General features: G+C 30.5%; 1 protein-coding gene across 5 annotated transcripts in view; it reads right to left on the bottom strand.

Annotated features, from left to right (window-relative positions):
• Positions 1–15,191: 15,191 nt before the first annotated feature.
• Positions 15,192–21,129, bottom strand: part of LOC143190459 (moesin/ezrin/radixin homolog 1-like) — a 71,534-nt gene continuing 65,596 nt past the window's right edge. For 2 of the 5 annotated variants that reach the window (XM_076394779.1, XM_076394770.1), the window contains exons 2-6: positions 17,759–17,949; positions 16,219–16,484; positions 15,932–16,162; positions 15,620–15,877; positions 15,192–15,572 (exon numbers count right to left, since the gene is read on the bottom strand). In XM_076394779.1, coding sequence (XP_076250894.1) covers positions 15,371–15,572; positions 15,620–15,877; positions 15,932–16,162; positions 16,219–16,484; positions 17,759–17,938 — 1,137 coding nt within the window. In that variant the 5' untranslated portion in view covers positions 17,939–17,949 and the 3' untranslated portion in view covers positions 15,192–15,370. The remainder of the gene's footprint in view (positions 15,573–15,619; positions 15,878–15,931; positions 16,163–16,218; positions 16,485–17,758; positions 17,950–21,129) is intronic. The other 3 variants (XM_076394773.1, XM_076394782.1, XM_076394791.1) reach the window with 3 other exon arrangements.

Raw genomic sequence — 21,129 nt, 5'->3', positions numbered from 1 at the left:
CGTCGATGTTGGTGCGACAGGACATTGATAAGTCTTCACTAAATTTCACCACAGTTTATCACAGGCAGCTGTTCGAATAGAAGGTCCCTTTCGTCATAGAAGTTTGCAAGGAATTCATTCACTTTAATTCGACAGAATTCGACAATTCGAAAGCATTGTAACTGCGGCTCTGACTTTATTTCTCAATTATGCACTATTATCTCATTTTGGATCAACGACTTCATTTCTAATATGATCTCTGAGACAAATATGTAGAATTTGCCCCAAGCTTACACATGTCAGATAGTAACAATGTTCCAATTTCGGAACCATACAGAATAATTGGTAAAATAAGCGTTTGAATGAGGCGGATTTCAATATTTCCTCTCTTCGACACAAACTATAAGAGAGAAACAAAAGCTCCTGCACCTAAGCTGATTCTGTTAACTACTAATCCTAATGTCATCTCTTTCTAATGGCACTACATTCTTTTCGGGTGAAAACAACAAACAAATCTAGATTATTTAGATTTTGTGCTACATTAATAATTCTATAATAATACCATATATATTCTATAGTAAAACAACAAACAACATCAACTTTATTTATAGTGGGAATGTTAACTGCCAAATTTTACAAAGACATCATTTTTAACAACATCAAAAATGAATCGAAAGTATCAACATATGCCAAAATTTAATGATAACAAGAACAGAGAAGAAAATGATTCTTGTTGTGTTGGAAATAGCCAAATCATTAATGAGGTTTGTCCATTAAGAATAGTAGGTTAGAATTGTATGCGGTAACTGGTAATAGTTTTTGACATTTATTTTAAACGTAATATATTTTAGTAATGATTTAAATTTTATTTTAGAGTTAAGATGAAGCTCGAATTTATTGAGAGTGAACGTCGAAGAATATGCAATTCAGAGAATCAGAGAAGAAGAAATTACACAGCAATTTTCTAAGATATAAGAACAGTTTAAGTATCACTGTATATTATGAAATATTTAAATTTCGTAACAAAAATCAGTATTTGGTCAAAAGTAGACCTCGATCAAATAAACAAAATATAAAACCTAATTATCTAATGACAAGGAAATCACAATGCATTATAATATAAGAGTATATGTTAGGTAAATTATTGTTTTGTAAAAATAATGATATATTGACTGAGGTTTCTTTCAGCTTAAAGTAATAATCGATAATATAATCTATATATTAGGCTAGTATATGTACAATATGTTAATCGAAAGCTCGAGGTAGTCAACTATGGGGTTTGTTCTTGGAGTTCTTGTGAATAATTAACAAAGTGTAAATTAATTTAAACATGATGTTTTTATAAAAATAGAAAGGCATATAGAAATTATTTTTATTTTTTCATTTTATTCAATATTTTATAAAATAAAATGTGTTATTTCAAAAATTTTCAATGTTTATTTACCTCCTTATACATAGTTTCAACACTAAATCAATTATTTATCAAATTTGTGTATATTTCGTTACAAATAATAACGATCATGTTATTGTTTTTGTGAAATAGAATGGCTGGACATGTTATTAATTATATTTTATTATTTCGTTTTAATCAATACTTTTTTAAATAAAATTTGTTATATCCAAAATTTTAACACTATTGTTTACCTCCTGAACCTATTTACCTGCTTATACATATTTTTACATTAAATCTAATAATCAGGATAAAAAATGTTAGTAAATAAAGCTGTATGTACGCATGTGCCAAATTCGAATTATTCTGTTTTTAAATTAAATAGAGCTGAATATGAGCATGCGCCATATCCGGAGATATTTGTGGGGTAATATATCCTCGTTAATTATCCATAATTGACATGCGAATTACATCATGAAGGATGATTGAAGCTCCAGATCAATCAAGAACTTCGTAGCATCATATTAAATGCTGTAAAAACTTATCGCATAATTGAATCCATTGGGAAGCAATAAAGCAATTTGAAAAATAATTCCGCACTCGCATGCGACTAGTAAAACGTCGTAAGAGGCCTAAAGTTTACTGAAAATTTAAGAGAAATGGAATAGAATAGAAGAGAATAGAAGAAAGAATAGAATAGATGAAATAGAATTGGTCTTTTTGAGATAATAGAAAACCATATCACAGTGAAGGCCTATTAAAAAGATTGCTTTCATCAAGCAATGAATTTAGTAACTTCTTCACAACTCTTCCCGCACAATATCCCACCCCGGATGGCACTTTCATCATTAATTCTCGGGTCATATAGCTTCGCAGCGCTAGTGCAACTATATCATGAAGAGTGCTAGAAGCCTCAATATCTATATCAGCGAATATAGCGCTCTCATCAGAAGTTTGTACGAACATCAGTGTTCAAAAACAATCGATCAAGAAGTTTGTACCAAAGATATGAATTTCTCATATTGAACACCATGTCTACTCCACTATGTCAATACGTCAAATTCACGGGACCTTGTTACGTCAGCAATATATATGTTTGCTGGTATCAAAATTAATTTAAAGAAGTAAAAAATAATATAATACTGATACAAAATCCCTAATAGTTGGAAGTGTAGACAGATGATCTAATATGATGATATGATGTTTTAAATCATACAATTTGTATATCTAATAATTAATAATCGCAACATCTACCTTTTCCTACTAGTTATCATTTTTTATATAAAATTAATAATAATTTATTGCAAGTGTTCATGTTATTCTCAATTATTACCTCACTATCTTTAACATGTATTTTCTGCCCAAGATGCACTGACTCATTTTAATACAAACTCCATCTATCCTATTTAAAGGAAATCCAATTCGAATCGCGGTGAGAAACTTCCGCGATTAAAAAAAAACGAATTTAAAAGTCCTCTTCTGGGGTTGAGGCAGCACGAGAGGACGTCATTCAATTCGAACAATACCCTTCGTTTTCCGAGGATCTTTAACTTTATCGGAAAAGCCCATAGCGCGCAAACTTTCCCCGAATATAAACAAGTTAATTATAAAGAGACGAAAATTCAATTTGTTTCCTGAAAACTAAGCCGAGCGCGAACGCCGTCAAAGTTTCGATCGGGCCATAATGGAATTAAAAACAGGTGTCGGAATATATTGAATGTGGAGCGGAGTTTGGTTGTTCGTTCGAAGCCGGTACCGCCAACTTTGGAGTTGGGAATTCTGAGACGGCGAGGACCGAATTTCGACGTCAGAATTTATGAGGAGAATTACCGACGTTTTGAATAAAATTGTTTGGTTTTTTTTGTAGAACATGCATTTAAATTGTAAATGGACTATTACGGTTTGGAATTAGTACGTAGCGTTTTTATATATAAACAATATCAGGTCTGCAAATTAATTTGTAGGAATTTACAACAGATGGTGTTACTGTGTATTAAATCTCATCGAGTAAATTTATAACAAACTTCATGTTGAAGCCCCACTGACAGACTTCACTTTTCAGTATATCTCGTTTTGTCGAATTGTGAATTTGTATTGAGTAAATCGCATTTGCGGGAAGTTTCACTTTTTTATATTTTTGAAGGAAAAGACCATGTTCAATAAATTTCAACATGTCATTACTGGTTTCGGTATTTTAAAGGTGGTGATTTTGACCCCGAAACCAAGACCACTCTGGGCAGCCACAAAAATTCGAAGACGAAGTAATTACTTAATTAAACCATCAGTGGGGTTAGCTATCCACTAAACTGATGGTTTCAGCCGAACAGTCCATAAAAAATGACCGCAATACGAGCAAAGACACAACGTTATTCTTCAGCATGATAACGTTCAATCACACATTGTGGAACCAGTGAAAACATACTTGGAAACATTAAAATGGGAAGTGCAACCCCAGTCACCGTATTCTCCAAATCTTGCTCCTTCCGACTGTTACTAAGTAAATAACCTCAAAAGATACATGATTATTATGATATGGCCATAGATGGGCAATAATTTGAATAAAATACATTGTACTTATTTATCACAACAAAGCTTCAAATTCCTTTAGAAAATCATTTATATTTAATTTACAGACCTAATAGTTTATTTAAAATGAAATAGAACAAATGCAATTGTTGAAAATAGTGTTCATCAGTAGAGGCTGCTTTTTCGTATGTTTCAGGTAGAATAACCCTTATAATTGTAGGAAATGACCTTTTAAACCAAAAAAACTATCTGCTTTGATGATCTGCTTACATATTGGGATGCCAGGTATATATATATATATATATATATATATATATATATATATATATATATATATATATATATATATATATATATATATATATATATATATATAAGGCCAATAAAAGTACTATAAGTTAAAAAATAATGTTTTATTATAGTATCATATATTTGTTAAAATAACATTAAAATAGAAATTAAGTGTAGCTGATTTCTGTTTCATTAGCACCTGCTTTTGAAAAAAGGCGTTCAGAAGACATGCCCATAACCAGAGTTACGTAGTGACTCATTGTCACCATATTTTCATCAATATATCTCAAGCTCATAGTCGCTGTCAATTTATTTCTTTTTGTATGTGAGCAACAGATTTATGGAGCTGCCAGATGTCAAATTCACATTTCTATTCATTTTCTGAAGATGTAAATGAAATTGATGCGGCTACAAATTTATAATCTGAAATAAATTTTGTTGAAACTGCTTTCGGTATTTCGTATTTTATCGTTTTTTAGATATTGTTATATTTCGATATTTTTGAACGTTGAGATATCGATAATATCTCTGTATCACTAGGTACAGCTGATAGTTAGACAAATATCGGGAGAATGTAGCGGGCGAACTAGAATTCCCCTCGGACGCCAGTCTGAACAGAACACCCACACACTGGATATTTCAACTATTTTCGACCGATTTTGAAAAAAGTTGACAAGCCTTGTCATACTTAAAATCATACTGTCAATCGTCCAAAATATTCCTAAATGGCTCATTTTCTTCCTGTTTATTAGTCAAACTACTTTTACGCGTATGGTCACTGTCGATAAGAGAACTTTTTAAAATTAAAATTTGATAATCTTTCATTGAGAAATTTCTCCAGTTCTTCTATCTCGGTCCTTCCTTCTTCTCCAATTCAAAGAAATTACTTTCAACAGGGACAAATAACTTTTAATCAGTTAGAATACGTTTTCCACTAAAATATGTTTACCAATTATTAAATTATAACAAAAAATAGGAACATGATAATTACTTTACAAAACGGAATGCTGTTTTATCAATATTGTCTCTCTTAAAGCTCCACGAATTTATTTCAAAACCTAATATATCAATTTTAGTATTGATATCAAACTTTTTATTAACTTTGCAAGTAAGCCATGCCAGCTCTCCAGTTTTTTATAGAATTTTCTTATATTCACCAGAGCATATATTAAGGAGTTTCATAAGTTTGTAAAACATAAATGACGGTCATAAATATTGCAATAGTAATAATAGCTGAGAATAAAAGTAATTCTCTGAAAAAAAAAACATGTCAAAGTTTTATCATTATACTTTACCTTTTATCCAAGGGTGTTAATTGACGAGCTAACAAAAATGTACTTGTAAGATTCTTTACGGCTTAACTCTGCAAAAAGTGCTGCTAGTATTCCTAAAGTGAGGCAGGTGATATATACCCCATCCATGAAAACGAATAATGGTGTGGATGTCTTAGATCCGGACGCTTTATATACAATAGTCAGATAACGCATTAGAAATTTGAATTTGAGGTATAAGAAATTTATACTGGAAAAACTATTATTCATCAAACTTACATTATTTTTTGTTGCAGTTAAGATTCTCTTCTCGCTGATCATCATATTTGTCACCATAAATTTACCCGAAAATGAAAAAGATCTCTGATATAAAATTCAATTGTTGCCATACCGAGTATATATTCAAATATTTAAAATGATAATTAAAATATTTTTCGTACGACTTAATAGTACTTAAAAGAACGCTGATAAAATTAATTAAATGTGGATCTTTAACAGTCGGCATCAATAAAACATTATATTAGAAATTAAATAAAGATATATTAAAAGTAATAAAGTTGGATTGCACTTAAATATTATTTGATGTTCTAGTTTTATGAAAAATAAAGCTTTAGTCGTAAAAACTCAATAAAACTCAATCGACATTTTAACAAATTCTCAAACTGGATTAAGATATTGATTAAAGTCGGAACAACTGTATAAAAAGAAAATAATATTTTTAAAAAAGTAAGTATAAGAGATTTTTTATTGAATACATTTAATCACTTTTAATTTCTAAGTAATCTCATTTCCCAATAATTATTTCCGATTTCTTTATAATAGTGAAATGCCATTCTAATAATCCATAATTTAACATTTTCAAAGTTAGGAAATAACATCTCGTTATATAAAACTTTATGATGAATATAGGTGCAGAAATATTTGCTGCAATACAACTATAAGTTACGCTATCTATTTTATATACCTGAAAATTAAATCACATTGCTAATATTAGGTACTTGAATATATCCCAATCACTTTCACTTTAGAAAGGTATTTGCTGAAAATAATTGAACAAAACAAATAATGGAATATGCAAAATACATTAATCAAAATCGATCGATTTTAAAACTTCTTTAGCATTTAAAAATCGTTTGCCAACCAAGTCACTCTGCATCTGAGTACGCTGTACATGACGAAATAGGCTAATTTAGTTGCAACATTCTGTCAAGTTTTGCAAGGTGTGAATGAATATTGTCAATGCATGAAAATAACTTTACGCCTGTTACTCACTATTGTTGGTCTTTCTTACAACAATAAGTCATCTAATTTTTTAAACTGGAGTCTGCTGATATATCTGCTGAACTGATCTAAGTCCTTTTTTGCTTGGGATTGTTGTATTAGATCAACTATAGATCGCCATAGAAAACACTTTTTTTCGTCTGGCAAGCAAAAAAACTTTCTTATTTCACATTCTTTAACATTTCCACTAAATTCATACACGTAAACGCCTAACAATTAGTCTTGCAATTCATTGTCTTCAAAGCTTTTGGATCCCAGAGGCCATTCTTTGTCAATAACATCAAAATCGCCACTTTTGGATTCATTTCGAATTTGAATCGTTGAAACCAGAAAAATCAGAATATGGCGGAGCATAATTACTCAATATACATCGGGATCAAGCAATGAATGTTTAAAATGCAATTTAAAATGTTCCAGAAATAGCGACTGTACACTCAACTCAATAATACCAAAATGCAAAACTGTTATTTTATGTAGAGAAATGTCAAGATATAGATTTTGACAGTTTATGTACACACAGATTTGTTTTTAACAGTATTATTAGGTTATTTATTTAAACTTTCGTTATTTCCATTTTAAAATGTTTCGTTATTTAAACTGCTAAACTAAACTCCTTAAGCTTTTAAAAAATAAAATCATGTTTTCATTATAGAACAACAAAATGTTTACCAAACTTTCTATCAAAATATTGTATTCTTGTTAGTATCATTCTATTTCAAATATCAATTTAAATTATACTTCCAATTATTGAAAAGTACATAAAATTTAATTGTATTACTTATAATGTGCCTCGCTGATTTCAAATTTTAAAATGTAGGCATGATATTTAAAAAAATATATGAACGGTTATAATTTAACTGTCATAAAACAAATTATTTTTGAAAAATATTATTAAATGTGTTAAAATAGATAACAAATTTGTTTGCTTCATACTGCCTTTAATTGTATCCGATAAAATATTACTAATATTTTATAACTAGTGACTAAAGTAAAATGTTGTTATTGATTTTTATGGCCACATTACCGAACCGAATAGCTTATATGCTGGATTTATCTTTCCCGTTTCGAACATCTATCCAATTTCAATTGTTAAGGCCTGAAAATCTAATTTAACACCCAATCTGATTCAACGAATGACGAAACCAACACGCATTCATTGGAACCATTTTATTAAGCATATCTTTGACAAAATTAATGAAATATTAACAGCGCCTGTAATTAAAAAATATATTTTATTGCAATTAAAAGCCTTTCAGGAATATATTGATTCAAGGATGAAAAAATTGATCATATTTTTATTCACGACTGTTTGAAGAACAAACGATCACATATACACACACTATAGCATAATTGTTTAAAACATTTAAAAATGAAGAAAAAAAATAAAACCTGGATATTAATTTTTAAAAATGTAATGATTACTTGGCAGAAATTCTATTTATTCTGTCATATTCATATCAACCTCTGCTAACCCCCTGTCAACAAAATGTTTCTGCACAAAACATTTTTAAGGTTATATAGATATAAATTATAATATACCAAGGTGTTTAGGGAACAAAAACAATTAATTTACTTTAAAATATTATGTTACTTAAAGGAAAGAAGACTTGTTGAACGGCGACACTGAGGATGAAAACAGACCAACTCGTCTCACTCGTTCATCATTCAGGTAGTCCGAAATAAACAGATGACCGGATAGTCTGTGCCGTATTACAGAACATATATAGTATCCAGTTATGAAATTAAGTAAAAAACACGCAATTTGTTTCAGATCAACATATTAAGAAGTATTGTTAATTGAGTAGCGTGACTGTGAGAATAATGATCATAGGGACTTGAACACAAAAACAAGTCTTGAATAGTGGATTCAAGACAACCAAGTTAGGATTTGAAGACTAAAAAAAGCTTTTTGGGAAATAAATGGAATATTGTTATTGAAACTCCAATCACTGTCAAATAGTTGTCAGAAAAATGTAAATAATGTAAAAAATATCTCGTAAAAGATCCACAAAAACTCTAAAACTTCTATTCTATCTTCTTTTCTATTTTAACATTCATATCTTTTTACTTTAATGGTCATTAGTAGCTATAATAAATGTATATAGATTAACTAACTAATCTAAAGTTCTTTATTATGTCATCAATTCCGACATTTTCTCAAAACACTTAAAAAATGTTTTTAAACTTTTCCAGTCTCAGCTGCATAAAGATGACGAAAATAAAATTACTAGCTTTCTGGATTCGCCATTTCAAATGGACTTACCGCATGAGAAATTAACGGTCAAAAAAGTTAAACTAACAATAATGAGAGAAATTAATATTAAAAAAGCTCCTGGTTATGACTTAATGACTGGTAAAATTTTAAAAGAACTATCAGAAAAGGGTATGAAACTATTAACATTTATATTTAACGCTATGCTACGAATTAATTACTTCCCTAGCATCTGGAAAGTAGCTAAAACACTAATGATTCTTAAATCAGGAAAAATACCAAAAGATGTGACCTCCGACCGGCCTATAAGTTTATTACCGATAATCTTGAAAGTTTTCGAGAAATTATACATCAAGAAGCTAAACTATATAATAGAAAAAATAAAAATTATTCCAGAACATCAGTTTGGGTTTCGCAATAAGCATGGGACTATAAAACACGTGCGCAGACTTGTAAATAAAATAAACACTGACCTATGCCAAGAGATACTGTTCGGCTATTTTTCTACATATATCTCAGACTTTTGACAAAGTATGGCATACGGGCTTGCAGGTTAAACTAAAGAATCTTCTCCCTCATCCAGACTATCAGTTGCTAAAATCGTATCTCACTGATAGACATTTTATTGTAAATCAAGGCGATGAACATACGGAATTAAATCCCATATATTCAGCAGTTCCGCAAGGTAGTGTACTGCATCTTCTGTATACGGCCGATCTACCCTACACAAAAATAACTACTGTGGTTAAACATACGCAGACTATACAGCAATCTTGGCATCCCATGAAGACCCAGTCACAGCATCAATAAACCTACAAACCCATCTGGATCAAATACAATTATGGTTGAAGACATGGCGCATAAAAGTCAATAAAACAAAATGCACCCATGTAACGTTTACCCTGCGTAGAAGAACATGTCCACCAGTGAATATTAATCATCGTCAACTACCCCAAGCAGAGCATGTTAAATATCTTGGTATGCATTTAGATCGACGTCTAACCTGGAAGAAGCACATACTCTCTAAACGGAAACAACTTGGATTTAAATTGTATCAAAGGTATTGGCTCATCGGGCGCAAATCCAAGTTATCATTAAATAACAAGATATTTTGTATGAGTCTATACTCAAGCATATTTGGTCATATGGAATCCAACTATGGGGTACCGCTAGCAAATCTAATATATCCATCATTCAACAGTTCCAAAATAAAGTGTTGCGTGCCATTGTTGATGCTCCGTACTATATTTCAAATAAAGTGATACAACGCGATATTCCTCTAGAACCTATAACGAATGCAATTCAACGTATTTGTATGAAGAACTTCGAAAGAGTGTCAGTGCATCCCAATGTACTCGCTAATCAGCTAAATATGCAACGTGATAGTGAAGTGCGTAGACCAAAACGTTTAACACCACCTGATCTGATTACTGGACATGTGTAGACTTTAGAATAAGTTTTATAATAAGACTAATTAATTAAGATAATATTTTATACAGAATGAAGTGATCGTTTAATAAAGTGATTTTCTGCATGCCATGTAGATATAATATAGACATAATAAATACTTATTGCCTATAGGGCAGATTGTGGAATCACAAAGAGTAAAAAGAAAAAAAAAATGTTATCAATTGGCATTTTATTTTTGCGACATTCTGCGACACTCTTTACCTCTACTGATAGTAAATGCCAATATTTTTAAGAAGATTTAAAGATTTAACTTCTCCTCTTGATTTGACTTCTTCTTCGTCTTATAGTTTATTAGACGCAGATAAAAGAATATTGAAACTGTCACGTTCTTTCTTTAAACTCATTTCATAATGAAAAAATATATTGTCACGATATTGAAACGCACTATTCTAATATGTCAGTTGACGCCTGATTTTTGATACAATAAATAAATCACTTGAACAAAGAGATTCTTCCAATGTTGTATTTTAAAATATTTTGGATTCAGACAATAAATTCACCAAAAACTTGAGGGTTATACCTTCAGATAAATTGGGCACAGATTAATTGGATATTTCCTTTAAAATAAATATTAGGCCTATAACAAGTAGTAATCAGAAGGAGCAAGGTTATGAGAATACGGTGGATAAGATTGTACTTCCCATTTTATGTCTTACAACATAAGGTTAAGCTTTATCATGCTGAAAAATAATATTATTGGGTCTTGGCTCGTATTCCGGAAATTTTTCGCGCATTGCTCGGTTCAAATGCATCAGTTGTAGTCAATGGCAATCGCCATTGATGCTTTTATCGAATAATGCTTCAAAATTCTCGTCTTCAAATTCGTTTTGGCTATCTAGAATGGTCCTTGTCTTCGGTGTCAATATTACTAATTTTAAAACTCAGTAACCAGTAGTCACATGTCGAAATCGATGAAGCATTGTTGATATAAGCTTTACACCGCATAGGATGAGCTTCAGCTGTATTTTTCTTCAAATTGAGATAAAAAAATAAAGCTTCCCGCAAATTTAATTTGCCCAATAGAAATATAAATATTTTTAACGCAATGGACATTTTTTTTGTTTACATTTCAACAAAATGACATAATAAAAAATAATATTGGTTACAGATGATGGTGCATGAACGCAGTAACATCATGTGTTGTGAATGATTTAAACTAAACTTATCGACCTAATATTATCAATACTAGTTATTTTAATTAAAAATGTTGCTAAAAACGTCACGTCATTCTATAATGTTTAAAGAATATATTTTAACTCATTATATCATATTTTAACTTATTATTCAGATAAATCACTAATAATAATATACAATTAATAAAATTCATCAATTTTGTTTAAATATTTAAGTCGTTGCAAAATATCAATTAAATGTTTAAATTAAAATAAAATGTAACAGTATTTAAAATACTCTGAATTATCGTCATATGGATTTATCAAAAACTATACTTACTCGACCTCATAATTCTTTAAATTTGGAGCAGACAATCACCAAACTGTAATGATACAATCACTTTAATACTAGCGGCGATAAAAGTAACAAAACAAAAATTCGCGCTCAAACTGAAAAATAAAGGAGTTCACGTGCTGGCAATCGGACTTGTTGAGCGAGGACGCTGCTGACGAACGAGCTGGTGCCGATACACTGCGCCTGGACGCCGAACGACACGAGGTAGAGCAGCGTCGCGATGCGACTGTTTTTCGGCTCTTTCACGTCGTGAATAAAATTGCGCCGTATCCTTTCCGGGATCGCCTTTTAATTAGTTATCTTTGCGTGATGTACTATTTAGACCAATGAAACTGTTTTAGTTCGTTCACTTTTTGATGAAGTACATACTTTAGTGAATACGGTTCTATTAACGTTTGCTTACATTTTTATTTGACTATCGTGACTATCATGATATACAGTAATTCAGATGTCTGAACAGTATGGCCACAGACGATAACATATTCCTCCTTACTGCACTACTATTAAATTAAATTGAATTGCTATGCAATGTGACAAAGAATAGCTGCAATAAAGATGCGGGTTGAGGAAAATATAAAAGCAAGAACTGTCGAACAATATAGTCTATCCAAAGTAGTAGTGAACTCACGCCATCAAGATGTATAATATATTATCTATTGCAGTTTGTAAATTCGTTTTAATACCAGACAATATTTCCTTCTCCCTTTAATCCAGTTAAAAAAAAGTATAAAAATATGCAAGAGAAGTTCCGTTGTCAAATATCTGCAAAATTGTTCAAACCATGAGTGATAATAAGAGGTTAGAAACCTGCAAACATAATTTTGGCGCTTTGCTTCTTTTGATAAATTCATTCATTTCCTTCCAGATACCTTAATTTCATAAATGTAAATGTATGAAATGTATAACAAAAGCAATATGTTTTTTAATATAAACATAATTTAATACTATTGTTTCAGAAATAAGTGTATCCACAGAAAACTTAGCGATATGGCGCTCTTTGGGGTATATAAGTCATCAGTTCAAAAACTGTTAGGAAACCCTGTAAAAACAACAAAAGTTGATAGAAACAGATAAAAGTTGGAATAAAATTTAATTACGTTTTATAAATCATAATATTTTCCAACAATTCAATGGCGAGCAAAACATAAATTAAGTTTTGAAAATATCATGTTAAAGAGTGAAGTATTTCAAAATGTTACTTAGTAGATATAAATATGAAATGATTAGTAGTTTTGCGTAATTTACCTTTTTGATAAAAAGCCTAAAAGAGATTTACAGTAGTTCAGATGTCTGAACAATATGTCCACAACGTAACGGGGGTAACGTCTTCCTCCTTATTACTGCATATTAAATGAAATCAAATTGTTATGGAATGTGACAAAGAATAGCTGCAATAGAGATGCGGGTCAAGGAAAATATTAAAGCAAGAACTGTTTGGATCTCTGACAAGGATTCTACACAATAACACCCTTGCGTTGCGATGAACTCCATCACACAAAACACCAGACACACGAAAGAAGAATTTGACAAATGGTGGAATAATGAACTAGTGTTAGATTGGAAAATAATAGCTTAGTTATTGACTTGAATAGTGACTCAGAATGTGACAATGAGTAAATGTGACATTATGATATAATGCTGACAATATAATGACAGGATCATGAAAGTTGTTGTTGATAGTAAAAACTTGTTGAAGACCCAAAATCAATAATGTAAAATATTAGAATGACAAAACAAATCAAATAAAAACTAAGACTGAAAGAAAGAAAATTATTAAGAACCATACTAGGAACAACAAAAATATTATAAAATGAGTACATGATAAAAACATATACATCTAGTTATTCATTACAATATTACAATATGAGTCGTCATTAGACCTTATGGTACAAATTAGCTGCCAATGGATATACTATTAGAGTGTTGTTGTCTCCAGGTTGTTACCAATTTATTTCGCACATAGCTGTAAGTCCTGCATTCTTGAAGGAAGTGTTCGATGATAGTTGTGACTCTCCATTCTTCGCAAATGGGTGGTGAGTCTTGGTTTAGTAGATGTTCGTTTAAGTTTACTTATCAGTTTGAAGTATATAAGAATATAGTCTATCCAAAGTAGTAGTGAACTCACATCATCTAGATGTATAATGTATTGTCTATTGCAGTGTGTAAATACCAGACAATATTTCCTTCTCCCTTTCATCTAGTTAAGAAAAATGTAAAGATGCTAGAGAAGTTCCGTTGCCAAATATTTGCAAAATTCTTCAAAACATGAGTGATAATAAGAGGTTATAAACCAGCAAAATTGCTGCCTAAAAGGCCTAAGAGAGATATACAGTAGTTCAGATGTCTGAACAATATGTCCACAAAGGGTAACGTCTTCCTCCTTATTACTGCATATTAAATGAAATCGAATTAATATGGAATGTGACAAAGAATAGCTGCAATAGAGATGCGGGTCGAGGAAAATATTAAAGCAAGAACTGTTTGGATCGCTGACAAGGATTTTATACAATAACACCCTTGTGTTGGGATGAACTCCATCATACAGGACACCAGACACACAAAAGAATAATTTGACAAATGGCGGAATAATGAACTAGATTGGAAATTAATAGCTTAGTTATTGACCTGAATAGTGACTCAGATGTGACAATGAGTGAATATGGGATTATGATTTAATGCTGACAATACAATAACAGGGCCGTGACAGTTGTCGCTGGCAGTAAAAGCTTGTTGAAAACCTAAGACCAATAATGTAAAATACAAGAATAACAAAAAAAATCTAATAAAAATCAACAATGAAACAAAGAAAATTATGAAGAACCATACTACGAACAACAAAATTATTTAAAATACTTATTATTTGTTACATTTTAGATTCTACTTTTTACCAAGATTTATCCGAACTGAGCCTATTGTTTACCGTGAGTTTTGAACCAGAATCTTTAGCTTCAAAATATATCCATGGTTAAAAGAAATCCAGCCTCACCCAGATCACTTACTGGCGTGACTAGAATAGTCTCTACTCGAAGTTTATGACCATTTCATTTTAAATTCATATTCGGGTTGGATTAACTGTGGTTATTTAAAAACACTTGAGCTAACTGGAATTCCGCAGTATTCCAAGGAAAGAAAGGGCTGTTTGGGGTTCATTGTTCGTAATTCTGGTTGTCCGTAAGGAATTCTAAAAATTGTGTAAAGTCAAAAGGAGGAAGTGCCATTAACTGACTGAGTAAGGCCAGTGGTTTTGTCGGATGATCTCTAGGAAGTTATCTTCGATTTATTTACTTAAATTAAACAATACATATTTTTATAAAATATTAATAACACTTTACTATAAATATTGGAAACTACAATGATGATTGCATATTTTCAACCATCTTCAGAAGTGCTTCTTTAACAAATTACCGTTCTAAAATGTTGCGAAAAGAATATGTTTAATAATTAGTTATCATTATGAGATCTTTTAAATTATTTATTACATTTTTATATTTGATTGCTATCAATATTAGGTAAGGTTTTCAACTCAATATCGCAGTTATTTGTCAATTCCTGTTCACTCTCATTTTTATAAAGCAGATTCATTTTTTCATGCCATAGCATTCTTTCAGAATCCATTATATTATCATTTTCTTTATCCACTTGTAATTTGCGTGAATTTTGTTGGCTTTCTACTTCTTTTCTAGATCTGCAATTTTGGTCTAACTTTATTATGCCAAAAGATATTTTACTCACCTCATCAACAGCTTGTTTTTTCTCATTTCGTTTGCTTCCTCTTTCATTTTAACAATATCTGGTGGGTCAGGATTCCTTCTTCGAACGTACAGCTTATGGTTTCCAATTCCCAGTACAAGTATATTTTTGCTCATTATTTCGCTAGCAGTTCTAATGGTGAATTTTTCTGTAATGCCTTCAAAATGTATAATAAATTTGGTTCCGTTGATGCACAATTTTTTGATTTCTGACCACGAAAAATGAAATGACGGATTTAGTCTGAAAATATTGATAGTTGTATGCGAAACGAAAACTTGATTTTGTATCATTTACTTGTCGTCTTTTGTGTATACGTAAAGACCCAGTGCTGCTATTCCTAGATGTGTTTCAGTGCCCATTACATTTTTTGTGTTAAAATAGGTAATTCCGTACATGTCTAGATTCTGTGCTAGTTTCAAATATTCTAGCATAGCTTTTTCTTTATCTAAACTCTGATGTTCAAGCCACAAATCTTTAATATGATTTGCCCAATTAACTTCATTAATTTTATATTGATTCGAGAGGCTAAAATGATTATCAATTGTTATAATTATATTAATTCTATTTGAGGCATATCATACAAATCCGGCAACAAGGACTGTTTGTGAAAGAACTCCTGATTGAATTTCTCTTTACTATAATCGCCATATTTTGCTTGTAGCGCCCATGAAGCTAACATCATCGCAATATCCGCCGGACAAGATATTTCATCTTTAATAATAAGAATTCTGATGTAATTGAAGAAATGCTCGATCGTAACGGTTTCGATGAGCTCGTTCACATTTTCGGGGTAAAATTTGACGATGAACAGGAGGTTTGTTAGATCATTCTGAAAACGAGACAGTGCCTAAAACAAATTTCAGAAAATCTTCTTAAGGCCGTTGAAATGTTTGAGGTTATGTACATGTGATAGACAAATTAATAGGAACAACCTACAATATCTTGTTACAAGTTGGCGAACACGAAACTATTAAGACACTATTCCCGGAAGAATTGCAGTTGTTTTAAAGAAAATCGCGACTCAATAAATTATTAATTAATGAATATTATATATAGTCTATCCAAAGTTATTTTATACATACGTCATCAAGATGTTTTATGTATTGCCTGGCGCAATGTATAAATTCGTTTTAAAATCCGACAATATTTTCATTTTCATTTTATTCTAGTTAAAAAGAGATACAGAGTACAGTTGTCTGATAAGTACGAACGTCTAACCGAACTAGTCTGTCTGCTAGCTTGTCCTGTTGCCAAACGTATACCAAATTCTTCAAAACGATAGCAATAAGAGGTTATAAACCCGCAAACGTTATTTCAACACTTGGCTTGTTTTAATAAATTTCAAATCTCTGTTTATTCTTACTCTGATTGAAGATTCCGAAGCCAGACAGAACAGATTGTGTCTCTAATCAGTTACTTTGAACGGGGACGAGATAATGGAGGCCTCATGTTGCCAGTAACAGCTGCACCGAATATTAATATGGACACGGTCACTTAAATATCTCAAAAAATTAAAAATATAATTAAAATCGGCTTGATGTTAGCTTTATCAGAGATTAAATTTATGAAATGCATAAAAACAATGAGTAGTTCCTCAATACAAACTTAATTTAATACAATTATTTCAAAGGAAACTGTTATTCTGAAAAGTATCAAAGAGTTCTAATGGAACTTCCGGATATTGGTTTACATCTTATTGCTTCTGGATATATGTTCTCCGATAAAAATTAAATATATTGCTTTTATATAATCAAACACAAAGCTGTTCTACAAACTATTATAACTGTGTTCTTAATTAACTTAGTTCTTTTTGTAAAGTGTTGATGTAATTTTGCCCATCTCCTGTAAATAAAGAAAATTTATAAAGAATTCGATATTCGATACTATTAAATAAAAGAATTCGATAATATAGCCTTTTTGTCTGAAAATCTGCTTTTATTAATAACTAGACAAATACTATAAAAATTAAAATGTCTACCTTCAAATATTCCTCGTTTATTAATGGAGAATAATAACTCATTGTATATTTATTATATACACAGACATTATTTAATGGAGTTTTCATAAAATTATATAAATGTTATTAAATTTATTTTTTATAAATAACATTTAAATATTTACCTTCTTTGATTTATCTATCCAAACATACTCTTTTTCAGTTCCCCTATAAGCCAGTCCAAACCACCAATGTTCCTGAATGTGCAGACATTTGCAAAGTTCCTCAAATAACTCCTGGCCGGTAGTTTTAGTATCTGCTTCTAATTCTATATATTCAGTTGGTGTATAAACTCTTAGGATCATGGGTTAGTTTTCTGAAACATCGTTATTGTCATTGTTACTGAAATTTCTCGATTACAAGAACATATGACAAATGGATCACCGATGAGAAGCTGTAGTGATCATTCTACAATATTTCTCACTTTTTCATATAGGTACACATTTTTCCAGTACACTCTTTATAATAAAATCACCCGTAATTGACATTTTATTCGAATAAACCTATTTTAATTTATAAAACTTTATGGTGGAAATATTAAAGAAGACTAATAGTGTAGAACCTCCATTTGAGCTACTATTGATAGCTGAAAACATAAGTTAAAGATGTAATACCAGTATCTTTTCGACTAAACTCATTGCCAAAATCTAATTGGAAAGCTCATATATTAATTGCGATTTTTGTTTTACGATGTATGCAATATTAGGTGCATTGGAATAAAGAACAAATGAAGGAGTTAAACTAAATCTGGTTGCTGCAGGGATTCCATGAAATAATCCTTTCCATGCAATGGATAAGTAGAGAGAATTATGAGAACAGTTTTTGATATGTTGAGAGCAACACTCAATGATTTAGAGTAGAATTTAAACAGAATTGAGAGCAGCGTCACTGAAACATTGCAAGTGGTGCTAATGTCAGGAAAATACGAAAGACTAAAGGAAGTGCAATTCTTTTTGAACAGAATAACCACAAAGAGGAAAAAATACACAATAATCAAAAAATGTTGATCCAAAAACGTGAGAAACAAGTAAATGAATCATTTGACTTAGTTGATCTAGTTGCTATAGAGAAGAGTCAATTAATGATCAATAGGGGACTTCAAATATTCTAGCATAGCTTTTTCTTTATCTAAACTCTGATGTTCAAGCCACAAATCTTTAATATGATTTGCCCAATTAACTTCATTTATTTTATATTGATTCGAGAGGCTAAAAAATCTAATTGGAAAGCTCATATATTAATTGCGATTTTTGTTTTACGAAGTATGCAATGTTATGTGCATTGGAATAAAGAACAAATGAAGGAGTTAAACTAAATCTGGTTGCTGCAGGGATTCCATGAAATAATCCTTTCCATGCAATGGATAAGTAGAGAGAATTATGAGAACAGTTTTTGATATGTTGAGAGCAACACTCAATGATTTAGAGTAGAATTTAAACAGAATTGAGAGCAGCGTCACTGAAACATTGCAAGTGGTGCTAATGTCAGGAAAATACGAAAGACTAAAGGAAGTGCAATTCTTTTTGAACAGAATAACCACAAAGAGGAAAAAATACACAATAATCAAAAAATGTTGATCCAATAACGTGCGAAACGAGTAAATGAATCATTTGACTTAGTTGATCTAGTTACTGTAGAGAAGAGTCAATTTGGAAGAGGGAAGCTGAGTTGCAGATATAACGTCCATTTTATGATGATAACAATATTAGAAAACGACAGATTTGTTCTGAGGTGAATTAATGATCAATAAGGGACTACCGTCGGACCGGGACAAGAAAAACTAAAAAAAAACTGAAGAATCTCTGCACTATTTTCCATTCCGTTGCCAACAAAACTTGGATAGAGTTATTGGGAATCATAATAAAAACAAGTTAAAAAAGATAGAAACTGTGTGAACGAAAATGTGAGAATTAAGTAGAATAATTTTTCACCTATTATAAAATTAAAATTCAGAAATATATAATATGAGTATACATATTGCAGAAATGAAAATGTTAAGAACAAAACGTTAGATGAGAAAAAGAGAGCCAAAGATGGCCATGTTAGGAAATATAAACTGTAAGTAGAGGACCGTTTCCATATCATTTTGTATTTTTTACATTAATTTATTTGTATTAATGATTTTATCTATTTTGCTCAATCAATTTTTTTTAATATGATAGAATGATCAGATTAAATACAAGCACCTAATTAAGATGTAAATAATAAACCGTTAAATACAGTTAGATATCCCCACTTAATATATTATCTGATATATTTTAAAATATCTTTTTTACCAACGAGTCATTTTTTTCTAGTTTAAGATCAGCTTAATATTAGCTCTATCAGAGATTAAATATATGAAATGTGTAAAAACAGTGAGTAGTTTTTCAGTACAAACATAATTTAATACAATTATTTCAAAGGAAACTGTTAGCCCGAAAAGTATCGAAGAGGTCAAGTAAAACTTCCGGATATTGCTTTTAATAGAATATAATCTTTGCAAGAAGCATGTTATAAAATGAAGGAAGACTTATTGTTTCAATTTATGTAGTTAGATGAGACATGGGACCAATGGTCACTCATAGCAAGATGATAATAGAAACAGTTGATAGTTAACAACAAAAGTTGATGGAAAAAACGCTAAAATAACAATTAATTAGAATTTATTAGTCATAACGTTAATTAATAATTAATTGTTGATATATTATACTTCATACTGGAAATAATAATGGTTAATAACACATTCGGTTTGAATGAACCCGACCAGACACATTGAAGAAAAAATTAACAAATGATGGAATTCTGAGCAAATGTTATATAGATTGGAAATTAACAACTTAGTTATTCACTTGAACGAAACTTTCTGAATATGATATGCTGCCAAGTAAAATAAGGAAACAAGTAAAGGTGAGAATATAATTAATATATGATATCTGTAGGAAATATTATTGTAAAGTGTAAAAGATTTATGTGCACACATATCTGTGTAATTGCCCCGAATATACATGAACATTTATTTAAAATGTGTTAGTAGAGAAAAAATAGTAACAATTTTACAGATATAGTAAATTCCTTAAGGAGAATGCAGTGATTAAATTTAATTTTATCAAGAAATATGTATATGAAATAGGAAGGAGAAAGAGTGATATCAAAACGTCTTTACAAGAAAACACTGTACAGAAGGACACAAGAACCAAACGTAAAAGGTAAACACAACTCTAACCTACAAACTATTATAGCTATGTACTTAATTGTAGTTTTAAGTCCTTCGATAATATATGAATTATATGTACTATAATATTAAAATAAATTTAATTTTTCTAAGAGTATTTTTGTTTAATTATTTTATTTAGAGTAGAGTTTTGTTGTATGTCAAAGCCAAACTGAACTAAAACTCATAATTGATACGGCAACGTTGCGACGCTTTAACGTTACAAATTTATATGACATATATACAAATCTTCTTTGGAGAGACTATAAGATATGCAGCATTATCAAAATATATTTAAATGCG

The sequence above is a fragment of the Rhynchophorus ferrugineus genome, unplaced genomic scaffold (assembly GCF_030347505.1).
Source record: "Rhynchophorus ferrugineus isolate W39M unplaced genomic scaffold, kcgeb_rfMv2 rfM1, whole genome shotgun sequence".
Taxonomy (NCBI): domain Eukaryota; kingdom Metazoa; phylum Arthropoda; class Insecta; order Coleoptera; family Curculionidae; genus Rhynchophorus; species Rhynchophorus ferrugineus.
This window is presented reverse-complemented; position numbering and strand designations above follow the sequence as displayed.